This window comes from Columba livia, chromosome 3 (assembly GCF_036013475.1).
Source record: "Columba livia isolate bColLiv1 breed racing homer chromosome 3, bColLiv1.pat.W.v2, whole genome shotgun sequence".
Taxonomy (NCBI): Eukaryota; Metazoa; Chordata; class Aves; order Columbiformes; family Columbidae; genus Columba; species Columba livia.
Window position 1 is genome coordinate 28,160,123 of NC_088604.1, and position 13,819 is coordinate 28,173,941.

At 37.4% G+C, this 13,819-nt stretch overlaps 1 protein-coding gene across 5 annotated transcripts in view; it reads right to left on the reverse strand.

Annotated features, from left to right (window-relative positions):
• LGSN (lengsin, lens protein with glutamine synthetase domain) overlaps positions 1–13,819 on the reverse strand; it is a 100,009-nt gene that overhangs the window by 16,462 nt on the left and 69,728 nt on the right. For 2 of the 5 annotated variants that reach the window (XM_021293588.2, XM_005506758.3), the window contains exon 2: positions 2,660–2,755. The exons of the other annotated variants lie outside the window; for them this stretch is intronic. In XM_021293588.2, coding sequence (XP_021149263.2) covers positions 2,660–2,689 — 30 coding nt within the window. In that variant the 5' untranslated portion in view covers positions 2,690–2,755. The remainder of the gene's footprint in view (positions 1–2,659; positions 2,756–13,819) is intronic. 5 annotated transcript variants of the gene reach the window in all.

Sequence of the window (13,819 nt, forward strand, 5' to 3'; positions counted from 1 at the left end):
AAAAAAGGAAGAAGTGAGTTCATTTAAAAGAAGCTCTGAGTAACTGTGGGTGAATAGTTGCACAAGGGTTTCTATCATAGAAAAAGGTGAAAGAAGCAAAGAGCAACATTAGTGGGAGCTTTTATACATCTAATTAACAGGATGACCCAATGTTCCTGCTACAGGCTACCCCCAAAAAAATTATACAAACACTCAGCAAAATGCACTGAAGTCTCAGTCACATTCTTCTTTTCTGTTCTGTTTCAGATCATTAACCAATTTTAGCCTTTATTTTAACTGATAGGTAAGAGGTCAAATTGTGATGATCTTCCCGAGTTGTTGCTATAATTTTTTCAAGACTGAAAGACTAATTTTGTGAAGAACATAAAAATGTCAAAATCTGATAATTAGAAAAACATGAGAAACTAAAACAGAAAAGCCAAAAATATGTAAGGTTTTGCTGGCTGAGTTTTTTTATTTCAGAAAAGTTAAACTGCTTCATTTAGGTTTTACTCTTTTTTTTTTTTCTCTCATATAAAACAATGTCGAAAAACTGAAACAAAATGTTTCCAAACTAAAAAAAAATGAAAATATTGTTCAAGTGATGTTGACATATGACGTTATTCACATTGTTTGAACCTTTTTCCAGTTTTATTTCAAAAGTAATACAGTTTTTCAAGGCATTTAAACTGCTATGAGACTGTAAATGTTGAGGAACTTTTTCTGACTCACTCTGGCTGTTACCAGGTTACCCTTTACAGCTCCCTCAGGTTGGTACAGTCAAGCTTAATTAATCTTTTTGTGTAGCAAAAAATTTCAAAAAGCTATAAGTCAAGTCAACACGAGATGTTGCTTAAAACCTTACACAATACTACCCATAAAGCATGTATGCCCATGTCCATCTGCTTTCCCTGCCCCTTACTCTGACAGATGGAAAGCCTTGCCCAGCTGCTCCCCCAGTAACGAGGCAGCGAAGGAGCAAAGGACTCGGGAACAAGTTATCTACTGTGGGGAATTAATGCAGCTTCACTGGAGTCACTGGAGCTACACAGATTTGTACCAGGAGGGAATCTGGCCATGGAGTCATGTGAAGAACAACACAGACATTTCCAGGGAGCAGGCCCAGGCACAGCGAGGGGTTTTGGCTCTTGTGTGCAGTGCTGAAGCAACGTGTGCTGTGATAGACAGGCACTGGTGGCTTGTAAGCTGGAGACATAGAGATCGCAGCACATTGTCAAGGTATTGCTGTGACTCATTTCTCCCTCAGTGACCTTGTTTGATGAAGTGATTCTATGAGAGTGATTTACTGCTACAAAACCTCCCAGTGAAGGACCTACAAGTGGCATAAATATTAGACATATGTGATTATTTTGTAGTTAGAGAAGCTGAAGTACAGACTTGCCATAGGTCATGGTAAGATGTGTGGTAATGTTAGAAGCAAAAGCAAAGTCTCCTTCCTTCTCTGAAACTTTAAATATACTAAAGACTATGAATGACCTTCATATTGAAACGAGTGGAATGAGTTTACATCACAGTATTGTGCTACTTTTCACATCTGACATCTCCCTTTATCTGCTAGTCCCATCCAAAGCCTTCATACTATACATGCAATAATTAGATAAGCTTCTGAGGGTCTTTGATTCTCTTACTGCCTCAAAGCAGCAGAGTTGTCAGTGAGGCAAGGTTGTTTGCAAAATAGTTTCCCTTCAGCTATGCCACCTACACCATGTAAAAAAAAATCCTTGAAGTAAGATAAAGTGCCAAAATGAAGAAGCTGATCCTGAGGCCACAAAAGTGCACTGGTGGTGTCATATCCAATTTGCAGTGATGTAAATGAGATCTAAAAGCAGGATCCATTTGACACTCGACTAATCCTCGGGAAGACATTTGCAAGGGAATGGACTAAATGATCTACAAGACTTTTAAGTCCAATTTCTATGACTCATTTCACACACAAAGATGGTCTAGGAGGCAGGCAGTGACTCAGAGTAGGTACATTTCTGGCACATAAAGTATCCATTTGTTCACTTCGATTAAAATGTCTAATAGCCTCAAGAAGTCTACCTGCACTCTTACTTCCAAGCCACATCACATCTTTCTCAATATTTTTAAAGGAACATTTTGGTGTTTTCACAATGAGATCTTCTGGACACTACTCAAAATAGCAGGCACATTTTTATATTTTTTTTTATTTTATTTAAAATACATATTACAAATTCGGGACCAGAATCTTTTTTAAAATGCACTCATATAGAAACTGAGCAGCCCCACTCAAATCACGCAGCCTGACTCAAGACTGTCACTTTCAAATCCAGGTAAGACTCTGGTCCACAAATTGTAGGGCTTTCATTTACATTAATGAAGCCAAAGCCAAATGGTTTTCCCACAAATATTAATGATATCAGGTTTTAGTCCTCTGTTTCTGTTACTTTCGATAAAGTCATAGATGAAAGAGATAGGAAGTAAAAATGTGTAACAGTTACTTCCTAAAGTAAATGGGGCTTTTTTCAGCTTAAACAAGAAGCCTTTCTTTGACATGCATTTCCTTCAGAACTAGACACAAAGAGCCTTGCACATAATCCACAATGAAGCATTCGCTCACTTGGAATCTTGAAACACATGCAAAAAGTATTTTATATCAGCATATCTGCTCAGAAATCCTTCCCAGTCAGTCTCTTACCTGCTGAGTAAGATCTTCGCTTTTGTTCATGTCCACTTCATTCTAGTTCAGGTCACCATTAGAAATGGCTTAGTAAAAATCTAGCAGAAAGCCACCCTGTATTTATAGGTACAGGTACAATAAAGGTTAGTTAAACCAGAATTGCTGTAAAATTCTTTTCCCAGAAAGCCATGCAGATGATGAACCATAAAGAGCAACCCCAACGTGTCATGGCCGAGAGGACCATTTTCTGGAACAGTGTTAAAGTAGTAAACTGACAAATGCACATTATTAGCTGCTGCCTGCCTGGAAACAAAGACAACTGAGTATAAAACTGTTTTGCTCTACTTTTCTCCTCACAAAAGGCTTTTGTCCTGGAACAAGCCATTTCTGTTCTGGAATAGAAGCTATTGTTAGGCTCCTTAGAGGTAAAACCTATATTGGGCATTATAACAACAGTATGTTATTGAGGCACATGGACTGGGATTTGAAACAGACAGCACAATGCAAGAACAACATGCAGTACTAGCCTGTTATTCTGGGTGCTTGTATGTTGTTAATTAATATTGGTAGATCTGGTTGTATTAAAATTGGGGAGAGGGGTTGTTTTTGCATTAGATCTATAAAAATATTTCAAATATTGTATTTTCTTTCTTATGCTTTCTATTTATCAGGTTTAATGTGAATTCAAAGGACTGTGTTGAATTGATATTATCTTCATACAGATTCCTTTAGCTGACATAACATTACAAGGTGACCATATCAAGTGTGCTGACAGTAACCCTTCCCCACAATTGATCACCCAGTAAACACAATGTTAAGACTGGCATTTAACCCTGTGAAAATGCAAGTTTGGCATTTTTTATTTACTAATTAATTAATTAATTAAAAGAGTTTGTTAAATTTAACCCGTAGAAATAATGATGATGGCTTAGGAGCTCTAGTTAACAAAAACCTTAGGCATCTCCAGAGGAACATACCAATACAGGTACCCAAGTCCCAAACTGTGATTCTGAAAATCCTTCTTCATCTTGAAAGCACTGAAAGACCACAACTCCTAACCTTGTGACACTGTCTGGCCAATTTCTGCAACTGCTCCTGTTCTGAACCACCCCACTTGTCACAGAGCAGAGCAGGAAACAACTGGAAGTTTATTGATATTCAAGAAATTGGCTTACTTACAAGACTTGACATTCTATCAAGCAGACATTAAAAAAAACAACACACAGCACACTCCATAAGACTGGTCTCCTGCAAGTTCCTCTCAGACTGTCATCATGCAAGTCAGCAAAATTGCACAGATCCTTTTTCTAAGCAACATACAGGTGTCATAGACCTATATTTTGTTGTGGCAGAGTTGCTTCTCAGTCTATTTTGTGATGAGTTGTGCAAGAGAGGAACACTTCTGAGCATAACTACTCAGACCTAAAGCAGAGGCCAGACAGAAACAGGTCTTCTGACTCTCCACCTTTCTTCATTTTGAATGAAAGCCTGAACAACTTCAGTTCATAGTTTGAAAAAAATATACACTTCAGGTTAAAAATCTCATTCTTGAGAGCAAGAAAACTATTCTTCACAGCAAGGTCAAACACTGGCATAGGTTGCCCAGAAAGGCTGTGGGATCTCCATCCTCAGAGGTATTCAGGACTTGACTGTATAAGGCTCTGAGTAACCTGTTAACAACTTCAACGTTGGCCCTGATTTAAGTGGCATATCAAACCTGATGACTACCACAGATGTCATTCAGCCTAAATTATTCTGATTCATTTATAAATCTTTTTAATTAACTCCATTATGTTTTTGCAAGAGCAAAACATCTCTATTATACTTTGTATTCTGTTTTACTCTGTTTTGCTAAACAGAACATAAAGACAAGAAAGAACAACTTGTGCCTTGAAGAGTGTAGTTTTTGAGGCACTAGCCTGGCAAGCACCATTAGTAATGAATAATATTTCCATTAGCACTGAAAGGATCAGCTATTTCCATCTCAAGCACCTATTAGATCCTCCTAAAACCAGTGTTGTTTAGTTTTTTTTTCTGGACAGGGTGAAATAGGAAAGGGAGAGGATTCTCTGCCAACATGTGCCTGAGGGAGACAGCTGGTTTCAGTAGAGCTGTGATTGTCAGAGAAGCTAGAAACTGATGGAAGCCCATTCCACATCTACCACATTACATGGCATACTGCAAAGAACAGCTAGTTCAGTAATACTCTTCACCTTCCCACCTTTAACAAAGAAGATAAATCAAGCTAAATCGACTGTATCTTCATGAGTAATACCCAATATTTTGTAAAGAAATTGGGTTTTATATATAGATTCAAAAAGACATTTTCTGTCAGTAGACTTTTGCAGAAAACTGCTTTCACAAGAGTGTGGGAGTATTGCTTCATAAAAACAAACCTCTCTACAGTCTTTCCCCCAAAAAAGCTCCAGAGAGGAAGGTATCCTAAGAGGGAGAAGTATTCTGTTAGTACCAAACAGAGAGAAGGGAAGATTAAATGAATGAGATTGTGTTTATTTTACATTTACCATTGAATTCTGCATAAGAGGTCTTTCTATTACAGGTGAGTGAACTATTAATATAAAGTACAGAATAATTGTACATCAGTCTTTTATAGCTACACTTATCTGTGCTCAGAATGAACAACTATGTTTAAATGAGGCAACACCTTCCAACATCAAGATGCAAAGTTAACAGGCCTGGAGAACAAAGGTGAATAGAAGATTGTGGTGCTGGCCACCAAAGAAATTATGGAGGAATGACTGCTGCTTGATCAGGGATGTACCTGCAAGAAACATCTGCACCACCCCCCATCCCACTGGCAGATGGAGGGGCTGTAGCAGATCTGCTTCCAAGACTCTTCCTCTTTCAGCTGTTTGTCCCTCCTCTCCTTCTCCTTTTCCACTTAGTTACAGAAGCACCTTTCCCAGACTTTAATCCTTACAGGTAGCTGTAGCAAAATTTAGTTCATCTCATCAGCCTCGAGATGGTTTCAATCTTAACATTAGCGTAACTCTGCTATTTTTTTCCAGCTTCCATTGGCTACAAAATCATATTTAACGTTGTTATTAGTAAATACAGTTTCTTAGGGGTGTGTATCATGTAGTCTAATATTTTGATAGCTATCTGTTCTTTCTAGCATCACTGGAAAGGGAGCCCCAGAAGAACACTAAATAAGATTGTTTTCTGGAGGAGAAGCAGAGAATTACACAAAATGATCCCTTTCTTTTAGAATGTAGAACTGATATCATGAGTTTGCATAATTATTTAATTTAAATATTCTGGGCTTCAACCACAGTTTATCAAATACTAATCTAAAAACCTAGACACATTCGAAGTGTAACACAAACCAAACATCACAAAAATTATCACTTAATAATTCAGCTACAGATACTTTGTGTGCACTGTCTCTGATTAATAAGTAGTAATGGGAAACTGCAAACTGCTCATTCTCCAACTGCTGGTGCTTCGGCAGCTAAAAAAGAGATACAGCTTCTATGGTGACAGCTACTTCAGCAAATAACTGCCAACTCAGGGGAGCTCTCTGCTGGCAAGTTGCCAGCAGCCTCCATACATGCAATTTCACCATCATTGTGGCTCAGAACTACTTCTGATTCCAGCTAGCAATTTCGGGGGTTTTTTTCAAGTATTTTCAAAAAGAAATAGAAGTTAAAATTATCACTGCCTGTACTCTCCTCTCATTCAGATTGCTTTTTCCAGAAGGGGAAATTTCTATATACACTGAATTAATATTCTTTGAAGTAGAAAAGAATCAGGCCTCAGGGAATCCACCAGGAAACTTTTTTTTCTCCCCAGTAGTGTTGGTTAACTTCAGCTGTTAATTTCAATGGATTCCCTGAAGTGCCTAAATTGTTCAAAAGAAACTTTAGAGGATATAGATTTTGTAACTGGGATGGGTCTTGGATAGTGCCTAATGCTTCCCAGGTTGGAGGAAGGGAGGATTGCATCCTGTAATCTGCTCATGGGGCTGGAAAATTTCTCAGAATAATTTGATCACATTTCATAATCACCCAAATTTTATGGGATATGGCCACTGCCATTTCTAATCCTGCCAGGCTTGCCAAAAGACACCTACCCTCCCTGACTGGCTTCAAAAGTAGCCCTCTCCTTAAAGACAGATGAAATAGGTAACTAAAGGTTAACTGAGAAAACAGCTAAAATTACTAATTGTCTCCTCCAGTTTCAGGAGCCTTAAAAATAAAAGGCATTATAAAGCCTTATATTATTCTTCTAACACACTGAGATTTCCAAACTGGTGCCAACTGGCTAGTGTCAAGTAATATCTATGCTACATAGTACTATATAGATATACAAGCTAAGTTGGATTTTGCACAGACTTATCTCAGGAGTGTTTGAGAACAAAGATCCTTGAGCTCCACAGTTACAAGGCTGGCAATTACATTGCCAGGAAAAGCAGGTATTCACTGTCTCTTCCTCACCGCCATAAACCTATAAAATTCTGTACTAATACATAAAGGCTGGCATTACAAAGCTAAAGGAGAAATTCAAACATCAAAATCCCGTCAGGAAAATCTAACCTAATGTGTTCGTTCACCAACAGGATGTATTTCTGCTTTTACATCTAACCCTGAACCTTGCCATCATTATTAAATAATGCTATAGTTTGTCTTGTTCAAAGTGTCTTTTTCTTTGTCATTTCTTAACAGCTGATATATTATTCAGCGTCAAGATTTGCAAGGGCTTCAGTTAGTTAAATTCCATATTGCTATTAGTAAAAACAGAAAAATTGCTAGAACTTGGATTTGCACCAATCCTTACTTAATTACCGTAACTATCTTTCTGATAGGTCCTCTTTGAAGATTTATTCATATGGTTTTCTCTTCCCACATTTTCACAAGTACACTTTCACTATGCATGACTACATTTATCCAGGATCACCCATTTGTTGTCCGGTGATTATTTAGGTAACTAGACATGCCACAACAAAGTGCTGCTCCCTCCTCTGTTTGCAGGTGACAAAAGGTAGGTACAAATGGTACTCACAGACAAGGATAGGACTCAAAAATTGACCAAAGATGTATTAGAAGTTAATGAAGTTAACTTTTATGGCAATGGCACAACATGAGAAATCTTATCAATAGGTAATAAACAATTATTTTATACTTGTAACAACTACAGTTGTCAAAAAGGTTGATTATTTGAAACTGTAGCACTATTAGTTCTAGTTATACTCCATAATTTCAGCATTAAAATCAAATGCCAGACCTTATTACATCTTTGCCATTTCTTAGTCTTTTATATATCAAATGTGCAAAGAAAATGCAGAGACTTTTTTCTTTATTTTGCTCTTGACAACACATCTGATTTATTTGCTGCATTGAAAGTTTAAAATTACTTTTCAAATTATAAAGAACTAGTGATTAGGAGATCATGAAGAGTCTGTCTTTCTATGAGTCAAAGTGATACTCAAACAAAAAATCAAGTCCTTATGAGTTTGTATCATTCCTAATAAGAGGATTCAAATATTTTTCATCCTTTCTATTGCTTCCTCTGTCTTACTAAGTGACTGGAAATTATTCTATTTCTTTTATCTATTGCTTTATTTTTTGCTTTTATTCCCTTCCAAAAATATAATTTCCAGTCTGGAAGCTAGTTGGTTCTTCATATATTAAATATAGGCTTGCACCAAAAGCCTTTTCTCATAGGCCAGCTTTTACTTGCAAAGCATATGCTACTTTAGTTGCTCCTGCATACAGCTGTCACTGTAATAGAATTAAAAAAAAAAAAAAGAAAAAAGAGTTATAGAATAATGTTATGGCTTTACACAGGCAATGAAGAATATTAAATCAAAACCAAAATAAGATCACAGATAGAACAAGAATTCCTGTTCCTTTAGCTCTGCCCAATACACCTTCCTCCTCCTCCTTCACCACCTCAGTGGCAATGTACGCTCTCTCTCCTGACACAAGGCAGTGGCTGCAGTGGCTGAACTGCAGCTAGAAAATGGTGTCTGTGGTTTGCCATGCCTGCTCCAGCACGGCATCACATGGGGAGGCTCCCTCACAGTGTGGCTCCATATGCAGCTTGTCACACCTGCCCCATGCTGAGGCACAACCTGTGACGAGGTCTGGGAGAGGAGACCAGCAAGTGAGGTGCAAGACACTCTGCTGAGTGAACCTTACAGCTGCACTTGGTCCTGCAGGCTATAATTAGCAACTAATATGGATTAATTTAAATGCAGGTAATGCTTTTAATCCTGCAAAATACGTCATGTGAGCATTAATACCATTATTCCAGTTTTACAGCTATCCTTGTAATGCTGTCTAGCTATGACGCACTCTCTGAGTTGAACTGGAAGAAGCTGCATAACAGAAACTGAACAACCAAAGCACCAACACCGTCTTCTGCAGCAGCTGGCATTTTTCACATTAATTTACCATGCACATTACTGGCAGATGTAACAGATCTTACTTGACTCATCAAGACAGCAGTGTCACAGGCTGAAGTGCTGTAACTACAAATCTTTGCATCCTGCACAAATTCTTGATGATTTATTACAGAACCATGCTAATTTGGAAGGCCAGGAGCCCATGCTGGAAGATCAGATGGTTACCATCAGGTGTCAGCACGGACAAGTTTAAAGGAAATTATCTTCAGGATTATCTTTGGAACAATTTTTAGAATTTTATAGACGAAGAGGGGTTCTATATTGGGTGATTATGCTTACTTTAAACTTTTGTAGTTCTGCAGATTAAAACTTGGCCCCAACTTTATTAGCCTAATAACCTAAATCTTTCGATGTGTTTGTGCTATTGCACCATAACTCCAGTATTCTTTATTTTTACCTCCTCAGTAAATCTGTCCACTATGAAAATAAATTCTCCTTTGCGCTATTTGCGCACATAGAGCACTTTGGTTTACTTCTATTAATATGTACTTTTTCCCTTTTCCCTAGTAGATTATTTGTGTTGTTCAGACAGAAAGGAACATACACTTTTCATTTGCTTAATGAAGTATACTTATCTAAAGAACAGTAGATACAGTTTCAAATCAACTCATTCCTGAATGGATTTAAATATACAATTCTACACTCTATACCAAATCTCTTTACAGTCATGTTCAAACGCTTAATGGTTCAAAGCTCCATAAGGGGAGGTTCAAACTCAACATTAGGAAGCATTTCTTTACCAAGAGGGTAGTCAAACACTGGAACAGGTTTCCTAGAGAGGTGGTCAGTGCCCCAAGCTTGTCAGTGTTGAAGAGGCATATGAACAATGTCCTTAATAATATGCTTTAACATTTGGTCAGCCCCAAAGTGGTCAGGTAGTTGGACTAGATGATCATTGTAGGTCCCTTCCAACTGAAATAGTCTTATTCTATTCTATTCTATTCTATTCTATTCTATTCTATTCTATTCTATTCTATTCTATTCTATTCTATTCTATTCTATTCTATTCTGTTCTGTTCTGTTCTGTTCTGTTCTATCCTAATCAGGTCAACAGCTGATGTTGCTAAAGGAAAAGGTGACAAAGATGCTTAATCTTTCTTCGTTAAAATTATTCCACTTGATGTAAACTCACTACAAAGTTATTGGGTCAGATAAAGGGAAGAAATATATGCTTTATTCTATATATCACTAGTGAGAGACTCTTCTAGACAGAGGGAGCATGAGAATTAATCTCTGCCTTGGTAAAACGGATATATCTTATGTTGAAGTTCTTTTCTATCTAGCTTTTCTGCCAGGCAGGTTTTGAATTCTATTAGCATAAAATTGATGGTGTAGGATCCCTTCCCTTTGGATTATATTCTTTCAATACAAGAAGATTACACCGTGATCTCTGTCACAACAGTGGGAACTCAGTGATATCAGGATACAGGATTTCACCAAAATGACTGGGATGACATTAGTAACTATACCCCAACTGAAACAGTTCACTATTTTAAATGGTTATACGAAAAACATGCATCAAGAATCTGTCACTTGTGGTCTTCATAAGCTGTGGTCTAAGAGGAGGAAGGGAAAAACAAAAGGCGATTCTATGTTACGTTCCACTTGGGCATAAATAGTCTTAAAATGCTTTCCTAATTAGGACCACAAAATCTAAACTAATCATAAGAATACAGGGGAAAACTGATCACAGCTGTAAAACTGTAAGCCTAGTTATACAAGTTTAACCAGAATAAACCTCAAAAATCTGTTAGTTGTTTTTGTTTTGTTTTGGTTTGGTTTTCCTTAGGGATCAGTGAAATAGAATACAGTTCTGATTCACTCATAGACAATCAATGGTATCAAGCAATTGTCCTGTTCTCCTGAATTCGCATAGGGAATAGTTTAAAGACATATTATGAACAGCACTCAAGAATATTATGACAAGTGCCACAATAATTTTTGCATTTTCTTGTAGCCCCAGTGCTCCCGGGAAAGACAATTTAAGAATGTCTACTTTCATTTAAATATATATTTCTATCTCACATTTTCAAGGAAGTTTTGAACACAACCCAGTGCCAGGGGAAACAGTTTCTTTGAGTTTGGTGGTTTAGAGGGAGATTTTTTTGGTCTTAATTTTTCTTTTCAAACCCTGTGCTAAATTAGACTTAATTATGATTTTTATTTGATGGTGTCCAGATTCAGTTGTGCACAGCTATCCACTGGTAGTAATGGTTCCACCTCACTGATTTCAGTAGCTAGTTGAGACTCTTTAGTCTACTCCGACCTGATTTGCACTGATCTGACCTAGATAGCGTAGACCTGACTACTTACTCCACCATTGTTTTAGCTCTTTTGCTACCCATATATCTGAGTTCCCCTTCAAGAGAAGCCAGGTCAAATGGAGGGTGACATACACCCAGTTCTTGTCCTGACATGGAGTCAAGACACAGCTAGGAGCACACCCAGCAATGAGGACTGTGAGCAACTTGCAGGGCATTCTTGTCCCATAATTAGATATACCCAAAAAGGAGCATTTTTAGCCTCTTAAAGGTTACACAAGGAGTGCGGAGTATTAATCCATCTGAGAAGATGATTTAGGCAGAAAAGGGGAAAAATAAAACCATGCTGAACTGCAAGTTTATTGAGCATTATACTCTTCAATTGCTAGTGAAGTTTTCTGTCCCAAACTGATCATCGTGACAGAGACCGAGAAGAAGACATTCTCTGTGTTGTATTGGAAAGAAATCCTACTATTAGATTTTACAGTCTGGCACAACAGCCATCTTTGCTGTGTTAGGGTCAGCTGAATTATGGAATAATACAAGTATGTTAAGGGAAATATAAAACCCAGTCAAATTGGCTGGTTTAGCAATAAAAATGCTAATTCTTTCTATATGATGGAAAAAGTTAGTTACAATGCACGCTACTGGGGTCAACAAATAACATAAAAAAGGTCATAGCTATCTCAAAACCCCTTTCATGTAATGACTTCATCTAATAGACGATACTGCACCCCTTCTATCTGTTAGCAGTGTAATGACTGAAGTTTTTATTCTTCTAAGTCCTGTTCTCAGTCATCAGAATATTGTGCTTTTTCATCCATCTTGATGCTTCTATAAAGAGGTTCCCAAAAGACCCAAAGAATATCACAATAATATTGAACATTTAATATAATTCTACTTATATAAAGGGGATTTTTACCACGTTAAGCAATGGTTGTTCCTAAGCCAGTTAGAAGTGCTCATGCTCTTAGATATAGGGATAAGCAGTAACCTTTATGTTTTCAAGGTTGAGCTCAGGGAATTAACTGCATGTTTTTGATAGCTTTAATGAAAGCTGTGTGACTAAAGCATTATTCAGCTCTCTACAGTCACTACACATGAGCCTGGGGAGACAAAGAGCAGAGAATCTGTGAAAACATGTGACTTTCTAGTTAATTAAAACGTGCATCCACAGTCACAATGTTTATCCTTTATTTATTCATAATATGCTTGGGATTTTTTTTAATTGGGAATCCTTACCATAATTTTAGCAACAAGTTCCAAAAAGCAGCTTAAGTGATGCAGACACTCAGTCTCACCTAAACCACTGCAACTGAATGAGCTTGCTTGATAGTGTGGAAAAAGGTGAAGAATTACATAGCCTGTTTACACAAGTTAAAAGACAAGGGCATTGTGTCTTGTAAAGCACTGTATCAAACAGCTGAGTTTATGTCAGATCCAGTTTCCATATGGATTATCCAAAAACGGTCTAAGAAATAGATCATCTGTAAATAGGTCTCCATTACGTCTTTCTTCAAGGTAGGTACCTAACATCTCCTTGCCTTCACAAAACTTTAAAATCCTTTTTCCTCTTATAGAAAATATTATTTGAAACACATTTCTGACTATGTCGAGCCAGAGCAGGGACTCAGTACCTGAAGTTACAGCAATGCAGAAGAGGTAAATTGCTTGAAACCACAATACACACTCTCAAAATCTGAGTCAACTCTGTTGGTGCAAATGACAGCAGCACTAAGTACACACAAAGGTGTACACCAGTGCCTGGATATGAGCATAGCTAAATCTACAGCAATGCCGGTAGAAAGAGCATAGCTTAGGAGGACACAAGAGAGCTGTTACTTATTAGGCTTTCTCTGAGACATTTTCCCTTGATTTTTCTTATTGGGCAGCATCTACTAAATTCTGCTGTCCCCTCCTCCGATGGTATTTGAAACTGTTCTCAGGTGATAGATAAATCCAGCTGAAGCCAGGAGAGATGCATGCAGCTAAACCTAAGAGGTTTTTAATTAAACATTTTCTGTATTTCATGTTTTAAAAACTTAAAATAGTTCAAAGTATATTGATGAGAAAATATAAGAATTGAACCTTGTGGGAATGAGATCTTTTCAGTCACTCCATGGAAACCTCTGGCAGAATAGCCTTCCAGATAATTAGGCAGAAGGGATAAAAGAATACTGAATTCCTAACCTTTCAATCTCACCTTGCAATGTCGCAATGTCGAATAAATGGAAAATAGTTGTTATATTCTCTGTTTACATTAGGTGGCACCATCCTCACAGATTTACAGTTTACATCAAAAAGCAGTAAAACATTCATTCTGAAATGAAGTGTGAAATATCTTGATACAGTAGGTACTTGATTTGCAACCAATAGGAATCTCTTACATTATTTAGAGAAGAAGAAGTACTTAGTTGTGGCATAAAATAAATCTCCATTACTGCAAGGAATAGCTAGCAAGAAAGTAGAAATGCTGAGGTATTTGCCAGT